The sequence below is a fragment of the Ranitomeya variabilis genome, chromosome 5, assembly GCF_051348905.1.
Source record: "Ranitomeya variabilis isolate aRanVar5 chromosome 5, aRanVar5.hap1, whole genome shotgun sequence".
Lineage (NCBI taxonomy): Eukaryota > Metazoa > Chordata > Amphibia > Anura > Dendrobatidae > Ranitomeya > Ranitomeya variabilis.
The window spans coordinates 71358665-71377528 of NC_135236.1; the positions used below are offsets into that span (position 1 = coordinate 71358665).

Here is an 18864-nt window from a genome sequence, read left to right on the forward strand (position 1 = left end):
AAAAGGCTCTTGGGACACTGTCACCACGTGAAGGTCTCTTCATAGTATTGTCCACATGATCTCCAAACCAATCTCCAGCTACCATTACATCCACAACAGAAGCAGGACTCCTTGCTTTAGAGAACAGATCTCCATTCCAGCCTCCATTGCCAGCTTGCTCTGAATCATGAAAGCCTTTGTGAGTTGGCGTGAGGTCAATAGAGCACCTGACATCTTGCTCGTAGCCCAATGTCGTACAAACACTTTGTCAAAGTTTATGTAGACAGTGTTTGACATGTTATACTTCATGTGTGATGTCTAGTTTCCCTTGCAGTATAGAATGGATCACTAAGCGCCATTCCTCGAATATGAAGAGACCACACTGGCAACACCATAAAGAGGCCTTCACGAGACAACGTAACATCGGTCCTACTCTCGAGATTATGGTGTGTGGTGACAATGTACAGCAGCCAGACCCATATCATTAAAAGTCTATTGATCCTGTGATTTCCATAATTCCATGACTTTTTCTTCTTGGTGTTGCACTGTCAATGTTGAGTGAATCTATCTATACAGATTATGTGAACACTATATTGAGAAAAGTATTGGGACACAAGTCTTAATCACTCAGTTCAGATTTACCATTCAGTCCCATTGCCCTGGTGTATAACATGCGGCCCCTCGCCCCGGTGTATAAAATCCAACTCTTTTCCCCTGCTGGATAACACCTAGGCCCCATTGGCCCCAGTATATAACATGAAACCCCTTGCCATGCCGTCTGTCTTTACCACCAAGTGACAGAACGACCAGTGGTAAAGAGCTCCCTGATACCAGCACGGTCCTGTAATAGGAGCCACCGGGGTAACAAGTCTGTTCCATGACATTTCTTCCTCCTAAATCTTCCCCATCACCTCTGAGTGATATTATTTCAAAGTGGAAGGAACCGCTGCAACTCAGCCACAAAGTGGAGGCCCATAACATTACAAAGTGGAGGCCCATAACATCAGCACAAACATTGAGATCCTGCCGGGAGCTTCATGGTTGATCAGCTGCATGCAGCCTTACATCACCAAGCACAACGCCGAGCGTCGGATGGAGTGGTGTAAAGCCGCCACCACTGGACTCTGGAGGAAACTTGTTCTGTGCAGTGACGGATCACACTACTCTATCTGGAGTCTGATGGACGAGTCTGAGTTCGGTGAATGCCAGGACAACGTTATCCGCCTGACTTTATTGTGCCGGATGTACAGTTTGGTGGAGGTGGGATAATGTTATGAGATTTTTATTCAGAGATCGGCCACGGACCTTAGTTCCAGTGAAGGGAAATCTTGATGCTTCAGTACAACACATTTTTGAAAAGTGTAGTTTATAGTTTTGTGGGAACACTTTGGGGAAGACCCTTTTCTGTTCCCCATGACTGTGCCCTGTGCACAAAGCAAAGTCTGTAAAGAAGCTCAAAAATGCTCTTCTAGATGAAGGCAAAAAAAAGTGCCTACAGTCACCTCCAAAATCTTATAGAAAGAGAGGAGAGGAAGCAGTTGTAGCTGCAAAAGGACTGACTCCATATTAATGTCTATAGATGTAGTTCGGGAGGTCATAAAAGCTCCTGTAGATGTAATATGACGGGATCCTAATACTTTTCTCTATATAGCGTACATCCCAATGATTTACAGGTCAGAGAACAGTCCTATCATATAATTTCAATATATATATATATATTTAGATCTAGCTGGCGCACATTGGCTAGTTGGCTACTACATTTTTGGAACAAGTGCTCCTTCTTTTTTCATATACACACATGCACACACTGCGTCCTATACACTGACATACAGACTGGAGAGCAGTCCTATTATATAAATTAAATATATACATACACACATACAGACCACGTAAAAGTCATCAGCGATTCCTTCACTGTACAGAACACACCATTTACCTTGACGATCACCCTCCGTCGGACCACCTTGGTGGTCAGAGTCTCCTCATCGTCATCCACTCCTCCTTCTCCCAGTTCCCGGTCTAGCTCAGTATGAAGGCGACGCAAAACAAACTTTGCAGCTCCACGTACAATATGAACCACATTTTGGCAGCTCACCACGAAAAAGCCAATCAGGACTATGCAGACCCCCAATTCCGTCACAAATCCCCACATTCTGCCCTACTTATTTAACTGAAACCAAGCAATGGGATAAAAATATCCTTGCGTTAAAAAAAAAAAAAAAATTGGGTAAAAATGTTGGTCTCACCCCCAGCTAAAATAAGACGTATACATAGTTATACGTAGGCAAAGCATGCCCTAAATTATCTATGGAGTGTAGGAAGATGTCCTACTATCATAAATCCCTCAGATCAGCACTTCTTTGAGACAAGATCCAAATGTCAGCCCCGAAATCAGCAGATGTGGTCCCCCGTTCAAGTTTGGGGGCTGGGGGGAAGCCCCATATGAAAGCTTCAGGGTGGATGTACGTCTGTGTGATTGTGAATGTCTCAGCTGTTTCATGGGAGGGTCTGAAATTGGAGCTGGTGGGAAGTAAGGCGGAGAGACATTTAATAACCCTCAAAATGGAAAGAGAGAGAGGAAAGAGACGAGGAGGTTGCTGAGGGACATATACCCTCAGAGCTGTCCTGAAAGTCATTACATGTCCCATATTTTCATCGCTGCCATACTCGAATTCCATAAGATATCTCCTTTTCATTTTTGTCTTTCACCCCCGTCCTCAGAGTACCTACCTCTCCCAACCGGCTCGAACTATACACGGTGCTCTGTTGTGTCACTCGTATCCTTGCACTTCCCTTAAATGTTGGATGAAGCTCTTCGTATGGCAAAGGGGCACCATTGTCCTGGTGAGGAGATCGACGAGGAGAAGAGGGTGAGGGGGCATCTGTGCTCCAGTCCAGAACCCTATAGATTGGAAAGACATATAGTTCATACTGTGGCGTACTCACCATTGGCTAATCTACAATATAGTTAGAGATGGTGGAAGCAATTCACTAAACGTCCTACATATCTAAAAAAAAAAAGCTCTCTGCTAATGACACTGGCTTGGTCATCGAACATATCCAGGAGAGTAACTACCAGGGTAGAAGCGTACCTCTGGCTGACGTAGGGCCCAGTAGAAGAAGCAAAGGAGGACTGCAAGGACCTAAAGAAGATAGTCAAAAGTTTGACTGTGTCGGAGAAGTAGGCCGTGGAGTACAAGGAAGAGAGAGGACCCCATAAGATTGAAATAGGCCCCCAATATGGTGCCAGGTCTTGCCACATTGAACTATTACTTATTTCCCACATTCTGTTCAAGACCCTTTGGGAAATTGTCCCCCCAGACACTGCTTATTTATATTACCTATGGAGTTTAGCACAGGTTATTATGGCCCGATCGTAAAAATTAAGGGCCCCCTCTCTTCATTGGCTCCATAGGAGCAGTATGGTCGATCTCTATGGTATCTACATGAGTGAGTGTGATAAGGAAAATGGAGAAAGAGTGTAGATGTGAAATGACCCAGGGATGGAGGGAAAGATGAAACATGGGCTCTGCAAACACCTCATTTTGAGCCGCCTAAGTCAGAGGAAGGGAAGGTTACCTCTGATGGAAGGTGCCATTTGAGGGCATCTTCACTTGACCTTCCAAGGAGATCACTGTAAGGCGGGAGGGATAATTGCAAGACATTTGTGGGGTAAGTATATGAGATGAGGTTTGGGTAGATTAAAGGGGTTGTCTCACGAAACGTATGAGGCAGATAATAGATAGATAGATAGATATTAGATAGATGAAAAGAAGAGAGAGATCAAGATAGGTAATAGATGGAAAAAGATATAGAAAGGTAGATACATACAAGGTAGTTAGTAGAAAGATTGATACATAAATTAACATAAGGTTGGTAGCAAATTAATAATAGATATTAGAATTATAGATATTTATTAGGCTATTTTTAGTGTGATCGCTGAGGCCGTATGTGAGGGACTATTTCCTCTGTAGATCGGCGGAGGACTACAGGAGATGAGGACTCAGCACACACTGACTGCAACGCTCTCCTAGGAGATTGTGCAGCTTCCTGGTCACATGGGGTGAGCTGTGCCCGCCCACCGAAAGTGCAGAGACCAGAGCAGCAGAGGAGTGAGCAAAGAAGCTGAAAGAAGAGAAGATGACACGAGAGAATTGATGTTACACCTTTGAATTTATATGGCTAGAAGGACAATGGGCATTACTTCAGAGATTTTTTTCATTGTTTTCAGTTTGAAGGATAACCCCTTTAAGCCCCACTTTTTGTGTACTTCAGCTTGAGGGATGAGATTGCTGCACTGAGGTAATGAGAGTAGAGGTCACATTTACAAAGTTACACATGTCCATAAAGCAGGAGATGTTGGGAGGGTCACACTAGGACATAAGACTTACCTCTCTACCTTACCACCTGTCACTCTGCACGCTGTGGGGGTCTCAGTGATCCGGGCTTGGACCCGCTCTGGTCCTGCAATGAGACACATGTAGAGATCGTTTAGGTATCATCGTCCATCCCCTCTCTCTCGTTGGCTTTCTCCTACCACAATCTTTAACCTCTGACCTCCAGCTTCAGTTTCCTCCTCATCCAGATCAGGGGAGCCCGAAGATGGACGTGGCGGGGCATCCCACTCATCCTCAGCTTTGCTGCAATCCAGGGATGAGTCTTCAGGAGCCACGAGGGATGGGGACAGGCCAGAGGCCCAAAGAGGAAGATCAGGCAGATCAAGCACCCCGTCTGGCTCAGCTGTTGCCATAGGTACTCCATCCAAAATGGAAGCTTCACTCCAATACGGCTCCAGTCGCAATGGGGAGGGTAGGGAGTAGTTGAGAGAGGCCGGGGAAAGCAGCTCATCCTGCGTCAAGGGGTTACCTATGGGAGGGTAGGATGGGGAAGGGGATGTCACACTCACTCACTCTAAATGCAAGTAGATACAACTATATACCTCCTGCCTCCCACATTCAGGATTGTCGTTTTTGTGGTCATCCAATTAAAGAGGTTACTCGGACTTTTAAAATTGATGGTCTATCCTCATCCTGTCACCTGATGAAAACATCAAAGATCAAAGAGACTGAAGAACGAGAGCCGCGGCCCTTTCAAACAGCTAATTGGCATTGGTGCCAAAAGTCAAACCACCATCTAATACAAAAATTGGGCCATCAACTATAAAAGGCTGGACATCCCCTTTAATGTGTCAAAAGATTTCAAGAACATCGATCCCTAGAAAATTAATAATCATCAGTAAATACCAGACGTTGTCTTTTATCAATTCAGCCATGTTTGTAGTTTTGGTTAGATGGCTGGGTGCCCACCTATATGGCCACCACTACTACTACTAATGGGTTTTCTCCTAGCTTTCCCATAGCACCAAAACGTAATCCATCCCCATTGTAGCGTAACGCAGGATTTGGTAGGCAAAATAATTAGGAGAATGAAACCTGGTGAGGTTTTTAAGGTAATATGTTTAATTTAGGGGTAAACATAGAACAAAAGCAAGGACACCTGATGAACTAATGGAATGACATCTATTAATCCAACAGACATTTGTGGAAATAAAACTAAAAAAAAAAATTACAGTAAATAGCTTAAAGGGGTTTTTTTCAGCTCAGATAATGCCTTTTTGATAGTAGTGACCTACATCTATAGGCTGATCACATTGATTGTCTGTGATCAGTGGTAAGACCACCTGCTCAGTTTCCCTACAGTGCCACCACTGGAGAAATGAGGAATTACACAGTTCTCACTGAAATAAGTTGGAAGTCAGTGAATTGACATGCCAGGTAATTGATTATATTAATATTAGAGATGAGCAATATGACCAGCATCTAGTCCTCCATGGTAGCTAGTCTCCACTTCTGCACCCGAGATCCTGTGTTGGTTGAGGTCTAGCCTCATCATGACATGTGTTGCACCCCCTGTTATGATGGCACAGGTCCTATTAAAAGGCACCCAGGATGCTGGGTACAGAAGTGAAGATCAGCAGTCACAGAGGAATGGACGCCAAACCAGGGCAACAAATCAAATTGCTCTTCTCGAACTACATTATTAATGTAGGCAGTTTGGTGAACTGGTCCGTGGGTGAAGCCATGGCAAAAAGAATAAACACATCATGTGCTTAAAGAGGAACTGTCACCAGGTCAAAAGTGACCAGTTTTTGCTCTTATTTTATTTCTGCTGCTCCTCTGAGTATTCCGTTTTTTGTTTTTTAAAAATCTGCCCTATGATTCCAGAGATATTGGGCTTTTTTTAAATTTAGTGCTGATTTGTTTGGTCTTCGGGGGCATGGCTTGTGGGATCCTCTAGGGCGTGTGTTTTGGCTGCTCTGCATATATCTCAGGAACTATAGGGCAGATTTAAAAAAAAACAAAAAACGTAATACTCAGGGGAGAAATGGGAATAAAATAAAAGCAAAAATAATGCAAATTTTAAAATTGTGGCTCCTCTTACACAATTGGCTTATTTTAACACTAACTTGTTTTACAGTAGATATGGAACGTTTTTGCCATCTTTTAATAAATGCACGGGTTTTTTTTTCTTTTTGTCAAGGTGAGAAGTAAAGAATTCAGACAGGAGAATAGTTATTGTACATTGTGAATTACTTTGGCTCGATTTCCCTTGCGGACACCAGGACCGAGGGCTTCGCTAGTGGTAACAGCTTACAGTGAGATATATTAGGGCCAAGTCCCTATATAGAGTGTATGATACTGAATGTTCGGGCCGCGAAGCTCCCTGTCACCACACTGTTACTCAGCTGTTTGAGCCATCATCGGTGACAGCCACCCAGCCACGTGTCACACCCTCTCTGCTGTTTTTAGAAACATGAGACCCCCCAGTACCGGGTGGGAGAATCCCACCACCACCATGATGCACCTTATGTACACATCGATATAACAGCACTTAATTAGGATATGCAACGGCTATATAACCAGAAGGGTGTTAAAAAAAATAACTGGCACAGCCCCAGGGCGTCTGCTTTATTATGCCAAAGCTTTACAACCCACTGGATATAGGCACCGACTAACACAAGTGCACCACAAGACACACGGACACTTATGCATCACAGATATACAGAACACATCAGTCCCCCGCTCTACTGACCGTCCCACCAGCAGGCGGTACACAGATTGCTATGTACTTGTCTCCAGCCTGGGATTTATTACATTACTGTCCTCTATTATAACAGAGGGGACCTTTTGGGCTCCTCTAGTAGAATTTTGAGGACTAACTGCTAAAACTAGGTATCTATTCTTTGTTCAGCCTCCATATAAATTGCTAGGAAATTGTGCTAGTTATGTGAGGATACCAAATCTGCATGTGGCCCGATTTTATATATAAAGGTGTTGTCCATCTTTGGGGACTTTTTTTTACTTAAATGCATGCATGAGCAGATATTTTTGCAATTGGTTTTTATTAAAAAAATCTTTTTAATCATTTGCTTTTTACAGCTTAAGGCTGCTGTCACACTATCAGTATTTGCTCAGTATTTTCCATCAGTATCTGTAAGCCAAAACCAGGAGTGGAACAATAAGAGGAAAAGTATAATAGAAACATATGCACCACTTCTGTATTTATCACCCACTCCTGGTTTTGGCTTACAAATACTGATGTAAAATACTGACCAAATACTGATAGTGTGACGGCAGCCTAAGTGTTGTACTGTTTATTTCTGGCTGCAGAATGAGTTAAAAGAGAATCCATCAGTGAGCTCATTTTGATGGTCTGGCAGGAGAGTTTATTATTCTTTTATCTGTCTTTTTTTCTGACCTCCACCAAGCTGATTTATGCCCACAAACCACATCAAAGTTGAAGTTGCAGGGAAACAAGGAACCTTTTAAAGCCAAACAGTGCAACATTTTTAATGAATCCCAATTGCAAAAAATATGTTTAAATTCCAAATATATGCATTTAAGTAAAAAAAGAAGTCCCAAAATGTGGACAACCCCATTAAAGTGGATACGCCACCAAATTTCATAATATAAACTTCATACATAACTTTATTACTCTAATCTTTTAGACCTTAAGGACTGGTGTACTTACTTGGAATACCAGTCAGAATGGCTGTAAGTATATATTGAATATAGTATATTCAATTACTCTACACTCAGCCAGACTGACAGCTGCAGCTTGTACTGAGCAGTTTTAGAAAGTAGAAGCGAGGAGCTGTAAGTCGGGTAAGGTTGGCAGAGATTCAGCAGTAGCAGAGTGGAAGAACACTGAGGAGGTATCAATCAGGCTAGGTAGGCAGAGATTCAGCAGTAGCAGGGAGGAGGAACACTGAGGAGGTATCAATCACTCTAGGTGGACAGAGATTCAGCAGTAGCAGGGAGGAGGAACACTGAGGAGGTATCAATTAGGCTACGTGGACAGAGATTCAGCAGTAGCAGGGAGGAAGAACACTGAGGAGGTATCAATCACTCTAGGTGGACAGAGATTCAGCAGTAGCAGGGAGGAAGAACACTGAGGAGGTATCAATCACTCTAGGTGGACAGAGATTCAGCAGTAGCAGGGAGCAGGAACACTGAGGAGGTATCAATCACTCTAGGTAGGCAGAGATTAAGCAGTAACAAGAAGGAGGAGCAGTGAGGAGATTTTTAATAAGGCTAGGTGCACAGAGATTATGGGGAGGAGGAACTATAAGGAGCTGTCAATCAGACTAGGTGGGTGGAGCGGAGTTTAACTTTCACAAAAGATTATGAAGTCTTTCTGACATGTATTATCAAAGTGAGTACACCAGTCTCATCAGGTCTAAAAGCTGTAAATAATAAAGCATGAAGTTTATATTGTGAAATCTGACGAAAGATCCACTTCACAGGTCCAAAGCATAAGAAGAAATCTAAAAAGAAGTTTGCAGCTTGATGTATCTAATAGTCTAATACAATAAAACATATCCATTAAAGGGGTTGCACTGAATTAGAAAAACATGACTGCTATCTTCCAGAAACAGCGCCATACCTGTACATGGGTTGTGCCTGGTATTGCAGCTGAGATCCATTGAGCCACAATACCACCTACAGCCTTCAGGCACGTGTGGCACTGTTTTTGGAAGAAAGCAGCCATGATTTCTAATATTGTACAAAGGAAAGAAATATGTACATGGAACATGCGTAGTATATTGATACACAGAGATTGTGACTGATTAAAGGCCACAGAAATACATACATCCCTCAGGTTTAGGGTGGGATTGAGGATGGAGGGGCACCTGGTCCTGACTGAAAGAGGAAGAACAGAAGCATGAGGAGGTCAGAGGTGAACGAAGAGGCTCAGAAAAGAAGTGAGAGAAAGGAGAGAGAAAGGGTGAGACGTACACACACATAGACTCCAGCGCCACAGTATTCCTTCAGGGGTGGGAAGGATGAGACGATGGGACAGACATGGATCACACCGATCATGGGTTATACGAGGAGGCAGGAAGCCAAGCTCCCGTGGTCAGTATAGCCCTAAGGTTGGGTTCACAGGATGCGTGAACCTGGCCTTACTGTGAAATGGAGACATTTGGGTGAATGCATCTCTGATACAGGTGTTAGTGCTGACGCCATGCATTCTGTGCCCACGTGAGGGATGATACCGTAGTAATTACCGTCCTTGGATTATTACATAAAAATCTAAAGTAAGCAAAATCCAACGTGCATGATCCTTTGTTCCAATGCTCCTCACGTCTTTTACAGCACACATACCTTTTACTATATGAAAACTTGTCATGGCTGCAAGTTAGCAGGAACCCACCTCTATATAAGGGCACCTTTAAAGGGAGTCTGTCGCCCCCAAAACTGAAATTGAACTATTGAGACATTTATATGGGAGACATAACCGCTATAAAAATCATACAGGTACTGTAGATTATAGTAATTTTGCTTTGTATAAGAGCAGGTTTATTACACATGTAAATGAGGAGTCTTCGGTGCACCCTTGGTGTGGCCAACTATCATGGTCCATCCCTCCCCTTATTGTGATGGACAGGGCTCAATTTGGAGCACTTCGCTATTAAAATATCCAGCTCTGCACACACTGACACTGCAGGAGCCAAGAGACAGCATACACAGTGTCAGTGTGTGCAAGGGCCGAGTTCTCTTCTCAGTCATGTGTATAATGGCCGCTCGATACATTACTGTTATGATCCTTAGTGGCTGAGGATCACAAATAGACCAGCAAGTGAATAAACTTAGAACAAGCTCTAGGGAGATGGTAACTGGACTGATCGCAAATCTGAACCTATCCAACACAACTAGAGGTAGCCGGTGAACGTGCCTAAAAAATTCCTAGAAGTCTTGAGCCAGCCTGAGGAACTAGCTACCCCTAAAGAGAAAGAAAGACCTCGCTTGCCTCCAGAGAAATAATCCCCAAAGATATAGAAGCCCCCAACAAATATTAACGGTGAAGTAAGAAGAAGGCACATACATAGGGATGAAATCAGATTCAGCAAAAGAGGCCCACTAGTACTAGAAAGCAGAAAATAGAGCAGGGGTCTATGCGATCAATAAAAAACCCTTACAAAATATCCATCCTGAGATTTCAAGAACCCACGCACCAACTAACGGTGTGTGGGGAGAAACTCAGTCCACTAGAGCAACCAGCAAGCGAGGGAATCACATTTTAGCAAGCTGGACAAGAAAACATGATAAACACTGCTGATCAAAAAATGAGCAAACAAAACTTAGCTTGTCCTGGATGGACTGGGAGCAAGGTAGTCCGAAGGAATCTGAGAAGCACTGATTACATCGACAGCCGGCAACAAGTGGAAGTGAAACAGAGCTATATAGGAACCTCCCAGAGGATAACGAACCAGCTGATAGCCAGAGACCAGCAGGATAACAAACAAAGGCTCCAGGGGGAGCCCAAAGCAAAAGTCACACCATACCACCAGTGACCACAAGAGGGAGCCTGAAAACAGAGTTCACAACAGTACCCCCCCCTTAAGGAGGGGTCACCGAACCCTCATGAAAACCCCCAGGGCGATCAGGATGAGCCACATGGAAGGCACGAACCAAATCGGCCGCATGAACATCAGAGGCGACAACCCAAGAATTATCCTCCTGACCATAGCCCTTCCACTTAACCAAATACTGGAGTCTCCGTCTAGAAATACGAGAATCCAAGATCTTCTCCACCACGTATTCCAATTCTCCCTCAACCAGCACCGGGGCAGGAGGCTCAACCGGAGGAACCACAGGCACCACATACCTCCGCAACAACGAGCGATGGAACACATTATGAATAGCAAACGATGCTGGGAGGTCCAGACGAAATGACACAGGGCCAAGGACTTCCAGAATCTTATAAGGACCGATAAACCGAGGCTTGAACTTAGGAGAGGAGACCTTCATAGGAACGAAGCGAGAAGACAACCACACCAAGTCCCCAACGCGAAGTCGGGGATCCACACAGCGACGGCAGTTGGCAAAGAGCTGAGCCTTCTCTTGTGACAGCTTCAAATTGTCCACCACATGATTCCAAATCTGATGCAACCTTTTTTTTGCGCTTAGAGCATGCTGAGATAACATGAGCTGAGTCACCACAGTAAAAGCACAACCCATTTTGCCGTCTATAATTTTTCCGTTCACTTCTGGTCAGAATTCTGTCACATTGCATAGATTCAGGTGTCTGTTCAGAAGACACCGCCAAATGGTGCACAGGTTTGCGCTCCCGCAAACGCCGATAAATCTGAATGGCCAGAGTCATTGACTCATTCAGACCTGCAGGCGTAGGGAACCCCACCATGACATTCTTAATGGCCTCAGAAAGACCTTCTCTGAAATTTGCAGCCAGGGCACACTCATTCCACTGAGTAAGCACCGACCATTTCCGAAATTTCTGCAGTACACCTCTGCTTCATCTTGCCCCTGCCAGAGGGCCAATAGCGCTTTTTCAGCCTGGTTCTCAAGATTAGGTTCCTCATAGAGCAATCCAAGGGCCAGAAAAAACGCATCTACACTAAGCAATGCAGGATCCCCTGGCGCCAATGCGAAGGCCCAATCTTGAGGGTCACCGCGCAAAAAGGAAATGATAATCTTAACTTGCTGAACGGCATCACCAGAGGATCGAGGTTTCAAAGAAAGAAACAATTTACAATTGTTCTTAAAATTCAGGAACCTAGATCTATCTCCAGAAAACAACTCCGGAATAGGTATTCTAGGCTCTGACATAGGACTGTGAACAACAAAATCCTGAATACTTTGAACCCTAGCAGCAAGATGATCCAGACTGGAAGCCAAGCTCTGGACATCCATGTCAGCAGCTGAACTCAGAGCCACACCAAGATTAAGAGGAGGAGAGAAGCTAGCCACAGCAGCTAGACACACGGCAACAACAAAACAAAACAAAAAAAAAAAAATTTCTCAAGGCTTCTTTTCTCCTGTTTCTGCCATGCAGTTAACACTTTGTTGGCCGGCTGTACTGTTATGATCCTTAGTGGCTGAGGATCACAAATAGACCAGCAAGTGAATAAACTTAGGACAAGCTCTAGGGAGATGGTAACTGGACTGATCGCAAATCTGAACCTATCCAACACAACTAGAGGTAGCCGGTGAACGTGCCTAAAAAATTCCTAGACGTCTCGAGCCAGCCTGAGGAACTAGCTACCCCTAAAGAGAAAGAAAGACCTCGCTTGCCTCCAGAGAAATAATCCCCAAAGATATAGAAGCCCCCAACAAATATTAACGGTGAAGTAAGAAGAAGGCACATACATAGGGATGAAATCAGATTCAGCAAAAGAGGCCCACTAGTACTAGAAAGCAGAAAATAGAGCAGGGGTCTATGCGATCAATAAAAAACCCTTACAAAATATCCATCCTGAGATTTCAATAACCCACGCACCAACTAACGGTGTGTGGGGAGAAACTCAGTCCACTAGAGCAACCAGCAAGCGAGGGAATCACATTTTAGCAAGCTGGACAAGAAAACATGATAAACACTGCTGATCAAAAAATGAGCAAACAAAACTTAGCTTGTCCTGGATGGACTGGGAGCAAGGTAGTCCGAAGGAATCTGAGAAGCACTGATTACATCGACAGCTGGCAACAAGTGGAAGTGAAACAGAGCTATATAGGAACCTCCCAGAGGATAACAAACCAGCTGATAGCCAGAGACCAGCAGGATAACAAACAAAGCCACCAGGGGGAGCCCAAAGCAAAAGTCACACCATACCACCAGTGACCACAAGAGGGAGCCTGAAAACAGAGTTCACAACACATTACGTGTCCAATTTTGATCAATGGGTCTGTGAAAAAAATTGAACCACACACGGATGACATCCAAGAAAAACAAATGACACTTGAACCACACGCATATCAAACTGGGCTCAAAATAATCCTCTGTTTTCTCATACATGGAAAAAAATTGAACGTCTGATTGAGTCCAAACACTGTGTGCTCTCGGCTCCTTCAGTGTCAGTATGTACAGAGCTTGGGATTTTAGATCAGACTGTACTACAAATAGGTACTGTCAATCACCCTAAGGGAAGTAGCAGACAATGGTAATTAAGAGGGTGGAAAAATGCACTGAGCCCTTGGCTACACCAAGGGTGCACTGAACTCTTGGCTACACAATGGCTACACTGAGTTCTTGGCTACACGACAGGTACACTGAGCCCTTTGTCTGCACCAAGGGTACACTGAGTTCATGGCCACACCAAGGGTACACTGAGCCCATGGCCACACCATGGGTACACTGAGTCATGGCCATACCAAGGGTATACTGAGCCCATGGCCACACCAAGGGTATACTGAGCCCATGGCCACACCAAGGGTACACTGAGTCATGGCCACACCAAGGGTATACTGAGCCCATGGCCACACCAAGGGTACACTGAGCCCATGGCCACACCAAGGGTATACTGAGCCCATGGCCACACCAAGGTACACTGAGCCCCATGTCTGCACCAAGGGTGCACCAAAGCCCTCCTTCTTAACACATGCAAGTCAACCTAGCACATTATGGGCGGCTCCAGTAAAGCCTTTGCGGTCCACAGGTTAAGTACAATATTGTGCTTCTACCAGTAAGTGCTCTCTCTGCATTATAGTCTTACCATAAATGTATACAGTAGGAAAAACCTGTTCACTCTTCTTCAGTAAATTTTTGTATTCCCCACTTCTGAAGGATCTTTTTTTTTTTTTAAATCAAACTCTGACACCCCTCTGTTATTCCTCTTGGAAATGGGTGTTACCCATTATGGATGTGTCCCTACAGAGTCTGACAATATCCAATCACTGCTTAGTGTCAGACTGTGTAGGACACACCCTACTGAGAAGGGGAATGGTAACACCCATTTGTCAATTTAATCCTATATTTCCAGGAGGAATACCAGAGGGATGGCACAATATACAAGTGTGAAAAAAGATGCCCCAGAATTGTTTTTTTATGTGAATTATGTGTATTCAATAAAAACAGACTATGGGAGTTATAAGATATGGTACAATTTACAGAAAGTAGACAAAAGAAGGAAGAGGGAGGCCAGGTGCCGCAGGGTGGACACCCGAGAAACACATGTGCTTCCCGGCTGCCCGTCGCCCACCACTGTGCTAATTAATAAAACAAGCTGTCCAGGCTAATTACACAAATCCGCCAGGTTCATGGAGAAACGGCCGTCATACAGTAAGTCTTATCACATGCTTTGCCCCTTACCTGGTGAGGACCCCCATGGGACTGTTCCGTTCCTCTGAGAGGGGGATATGGATCCGTCACTGTTGGTATACCGGTGATCTCCCTTCAGGCTTCTGCTCTGACGCCCACCAGATCCTTCCAGCATAGTGACGATCTCATTGCGGTCTATGTTTCGCAGGGCTGTGTACAGGTCTTCCACTGCAATAATAATAAAAAGTAACGGACTGCATTACTCTGTATTACAGTGAATTTTGCAGAAATACAACGATGGGAGACCTGGGAACCTTTGTTTAGTCCAAAACAACCCACTAGCACCCTACGCTTGAAGTTGGCATGCTGAAGGAGTTATGGTTCCTCATTCACACCCCTTAGATGCTGCGCTTGATATTAACCACGGCATCTAAGTAGTTTAGTCTTGTACTTGGAGTTTTCTCCAATCCAGGCTGTTGATACAAGGTGCCAACTGTATGTCGGGTCTGTCCGACCGCTTAAAGGGAATCCGTCAGCAGGATTTTGATACCTCATTTGAGAGCAGCATGATGTAGGCAAATATTCCCTGATTCCAACAATGTATTACTTAGATTACTGGGTGCAGTGGTTCTGACACAATCAGAGTTTTTAGATTTTGCATGAAGCAGAGCTGAGAAAGCTAACCCCGCCCACACCAGGCTCTGTATGTACATAGTCCATAGACAATGAGCTGCTTATCACAGGAGGGGCGGAGTCGGACCAGTGCTCATGAGACAGATAGCCACAGCCATGATAATGACCTAGTGATAAAACCTTAATTGTAAGGTTGTAATAGGCCCAAAATGTGACATTATGACATTGGTAAATCAAGGTAAGTAAGGGCCACCAGAAGTTGGGGAGTATTTAAAGGGTTATAGACAAATTACCTATTAGACCTGTCCTGTGTGTGATAATAGTTGTCAGCTGGCAAATGCCAACATCGGCCCACCACCGTTCGGTGCATACGTACGCTTTGCGTTGGAACCTTGCCGCGATGCCCAGAGGTGCAGTAACGCCGCGCTCTGCTCCAGTAGTGAATTTGGATTCTCCACTCTAATCCTATTGATGTCGTCCATCTCAAACTGCAGCTCCCGCGCCAGCTCTGCGAACAGGACACATCCACCGTCACCACAGAGTACCGTAATACTTTATAATGCACTGGTCATTGTGTAACATCCAACATGATCTATAGAAACCGATAATGACGGAAGTGTAGGAGACGACAGCTGGTGCCCATGAAGTTCTATGGAGAATTGATATTTAAAGAGAACTTGCAGCGGAATGTCTCTGTCGACCTCTAGCATCTCCCTTCTCCATAAAACCTTATAAGCACCAACTGTGATCGCTTATCTCAGTAATGTGAAAATCTGTCTTCACTGAATACAAATTTTACCCCTGAATGGAGAGTGGAAGATCAAATCGAGAGGAGAAAAATGAAGATTTCTCTGATGAGATATGAACTAAAAATGAAAATGATGGTTAAATGTACCCTAAATGTATTGGGGATTTATGACCCTTGGGTATTGTTTCTGCAAATTTTTTACAGGTTTCCACATCAAAATGTGCACTCTGTTTATTGCATTTCTTTTTACAGATTTTATTGCAGTTTTTAGGGCCGAACTCAAAAGCACATCATTCAATCACAAATCATATCCCTTTTGCGTGAGCTATTAAAAAGGAGCTGTCATCGGGTCAAATGCGGCCCATTTTGCTGTCACTTTATCACGTCGCCCCCTGAGTATGTCGCTTTTTGCTTTTCTTAAACCCGCCATACGGTTCCAGACATTGGACCTGTTAATTTAGCGCCAATAGTGGGGGCGTGACTCAAAGAGTAATTATGCAGAGCAGCCAAAAGACACGCCCCCAGATAATCCCGCGAGCCACGCCTCCTTGGTAAACACCAAAACGATTAGTGCTAAATAATAAAGTCCATATCTCTGGGACAATATGGCGGATTTAAGAAAAATAAAATACAGAATACTCAGGGGAGAAGTGAGAATAAAATAAGAGCAAAAACTGGCTACTTTTGACCTCCTTAAATGTAATGAATTTTCCATACAAAAAAAAGCTGAGAAAAAAACAGCATTTACGCCTCATGGACAGATGGTTTAGTTTCTAAAACACACAAAAAAACTATGATATCAATGTAACAAAATAAAAAGTCATAACAAAATTTGTAAAAAAAACATGATAAAAAGAACAAGAAAGGAATATGATGAAAAAAAAAAGTCTTAAGGCAAAAGTCTGTTGTGGCTGGTGGATCCATGAATGACTTGTCGTATATACAGATTATCCATTCGGGCCAGCTAAGGCCTAGCTTCACATGTACCAGTTATGCCTCGTTAGTGAAAAAATCTGTGCGCCCCCTTATAAAGTATTATGCCCCAGTGCTACCTATAAAGAGCCCCCTTAAAGAGGAGTAATGGCCTGAGTGTCTCTCATAAAGGAACTGTGCCCCTTAATCTGAGTGCCCTTTATCCGCTACAATTGTCCTCTTATAAAGTGCGCCCCCTTAATTAATAATGCCTCCTGAGTGCCTCCTTAACAATAGTGTTTTGGGTGCTCCCTTAACAATTATTAGTGACCCCTGAACATACCCCTTAAAAAAAGAAAAAAATCAATGCCCCAGACGTCATCATGGTTACATCAAGATTGCTGATGTCACTGGCACAGATCTGCACCTCAGGGTAAGTTCCTACAATGAGGTTTAGGCCGTGCAAAACAAAGCAGCATCTTACATTTCCAGGAAAGTGGAAGGGATTTAAAGAAATCTCATACCCATTTTTTTTAACTTTGCATAAACTGCGTGTTTGAAATCTGCAACATGTCAATTTCTCTTGCGGGTACGTTGAGATTTATGTGCACATTCTCCCCATAAAATTGCATTAGATGCAGAAAATCTGAAGGTAAAAATGCATATGCAGTTTTAGTGCGTTTCCTATGGATCCTGATGGAGCCCGTCCTGAGACCCCTTTTGGTATACACACAGGACATACAGTTTGGAGTATGCACACAGGACATACCCTTTCGAGTATGTGTACAGGACATATCCTTTCGGGTATACACACAGGACATACCCATTTCGGTATGGGTACAGGACACGCCCTTTTGGGTATACACACAGGACATACCCTTTTCAGTATGAGTACAGAACATACCCTTTTGGGTATACACACAGGACATACCCTTTTCAGTATGAGTACAGATCATACCCTTTTGGGTATACACACAGGACATATCCTTTTCGGTATAGGTACAGAACATACCCTTTTGGGTATACACACAGGACATACCCTTTTCAGTATGAGTACAGATCATACCCTTTTGGGTATACACACAGGACATATACTTTTCGGTATAAGTACAGGACATACCCTTTTGGGTATACACAAAGAAAATTCCCTATTGAGTATGCGGACAGGACATACCCTTTTGGGTATACGCACAGGACATAGGCTGTTGAGTATGCGCACAGAGATACTTGATTCATGTGAATAGTTTTATTGAGAAAATGTTCGGGTGGAGCGATAAGCACAAAAACGTTTCGGCCAACCCGTGGCCTTGATCACTAAATCGCTGAAACAAATAAGATAAAACATAGTAAATAACTATATACATAGTGTAAACGAAGACAATAATACATATATACATATATACAATTCAGAAAACATGTCAGAGCCGTATGTTGAGAACAAACATATCTATGGATCATGTGGTATCATACCATCAAAACAAGGTAAGGAGCACAAATCACGGAAAAGGAAAAGGTTTCAGAGAGGCACAATGCATAGATGTTATTAAAGAGACGGTAAAGATCACAGCAAATGTAAATGTGGATACACTAAATAATGTTGTTTACTGGCAACCTGGTTTGTCTACCCTTATTATTTTGGCTGATACCCTAGCAGCACCAGTTACACTCTAGAGAAAAGAATTTCTACCTAAAGGTATGCTGTGATCTTTACCGTCTCTTTAATAACATCTATGCATTGTGCCTCTCTGAAACCTTTTCCTTTTCCGTGATTTGTGCTCCTTACCTTGTTTTGATGGTATGATACCACATGATCCAAAGATATGTTTGTTCTCAACATACGGCTCTGACATGTTTTCTGAATTGTATATATGTATATATGTATTATTGTCTTCGTTTACACTATGTATATAGTTATTTACTATGTTTTATCTTATTTGTTTCAGCGGTTTAGTGATCAAGGCCACGGGTTGGCCGAAACGTTTTTGTACTTATCGCTCCACCCGAACATTTTCTCAATAAAACTATTCACATGA

At 43.5% G+C, this 18864-nt stretch overlaps 1 protein-coding gene across 14 annotated transcripts in view; it reads right to left on the reverse strand.

The window, feature by feature from the left end:
- Positions 1 to 18864, reverse strand: part of ANK1 (ankyrin 1) — a 346825-nt gene that overhangs the window by 19776 nt on the left and 308185 nt on the right. For 9 of the 14 annotated variants that reach the window (XM_077262199.1, XM_077262204.1, XM_077262202.1 and 6 more), the window contains 6 exons: positions 15548 to 15679; positions 14590 to 14766; positions 4537 to 4845; positions 4371 to 4443; positions 3072 to 3122; positions 2710 to 2881 (listed from right to left, as the gene is read on the reverse strand). In XM_077262199.1, the coding sequence (XP_077118314.1) occupies positions 2710 to 2881; positions 3072 to 3122; positions 4371 to 4443; positions 4537 to 4845; positions 14590 to 14766; positions 15548 to 15679 (914 nt within the window). Of the gene's footprint in view, positions 1 to 1915; positions 2650 to 2709; positions 2882 to 3071; positions 3123 to 4370; positions 4444 to 4536; positions 4846 to 14589; positions 14767 to 15547; positions 15680 to 18864 lie in introns of those variants that run through there. The other 5 variants (XM_077262207.1, XM_077262206.1, XM_077262210.1 and 2 more) reach the window with 4 other exon arrangements.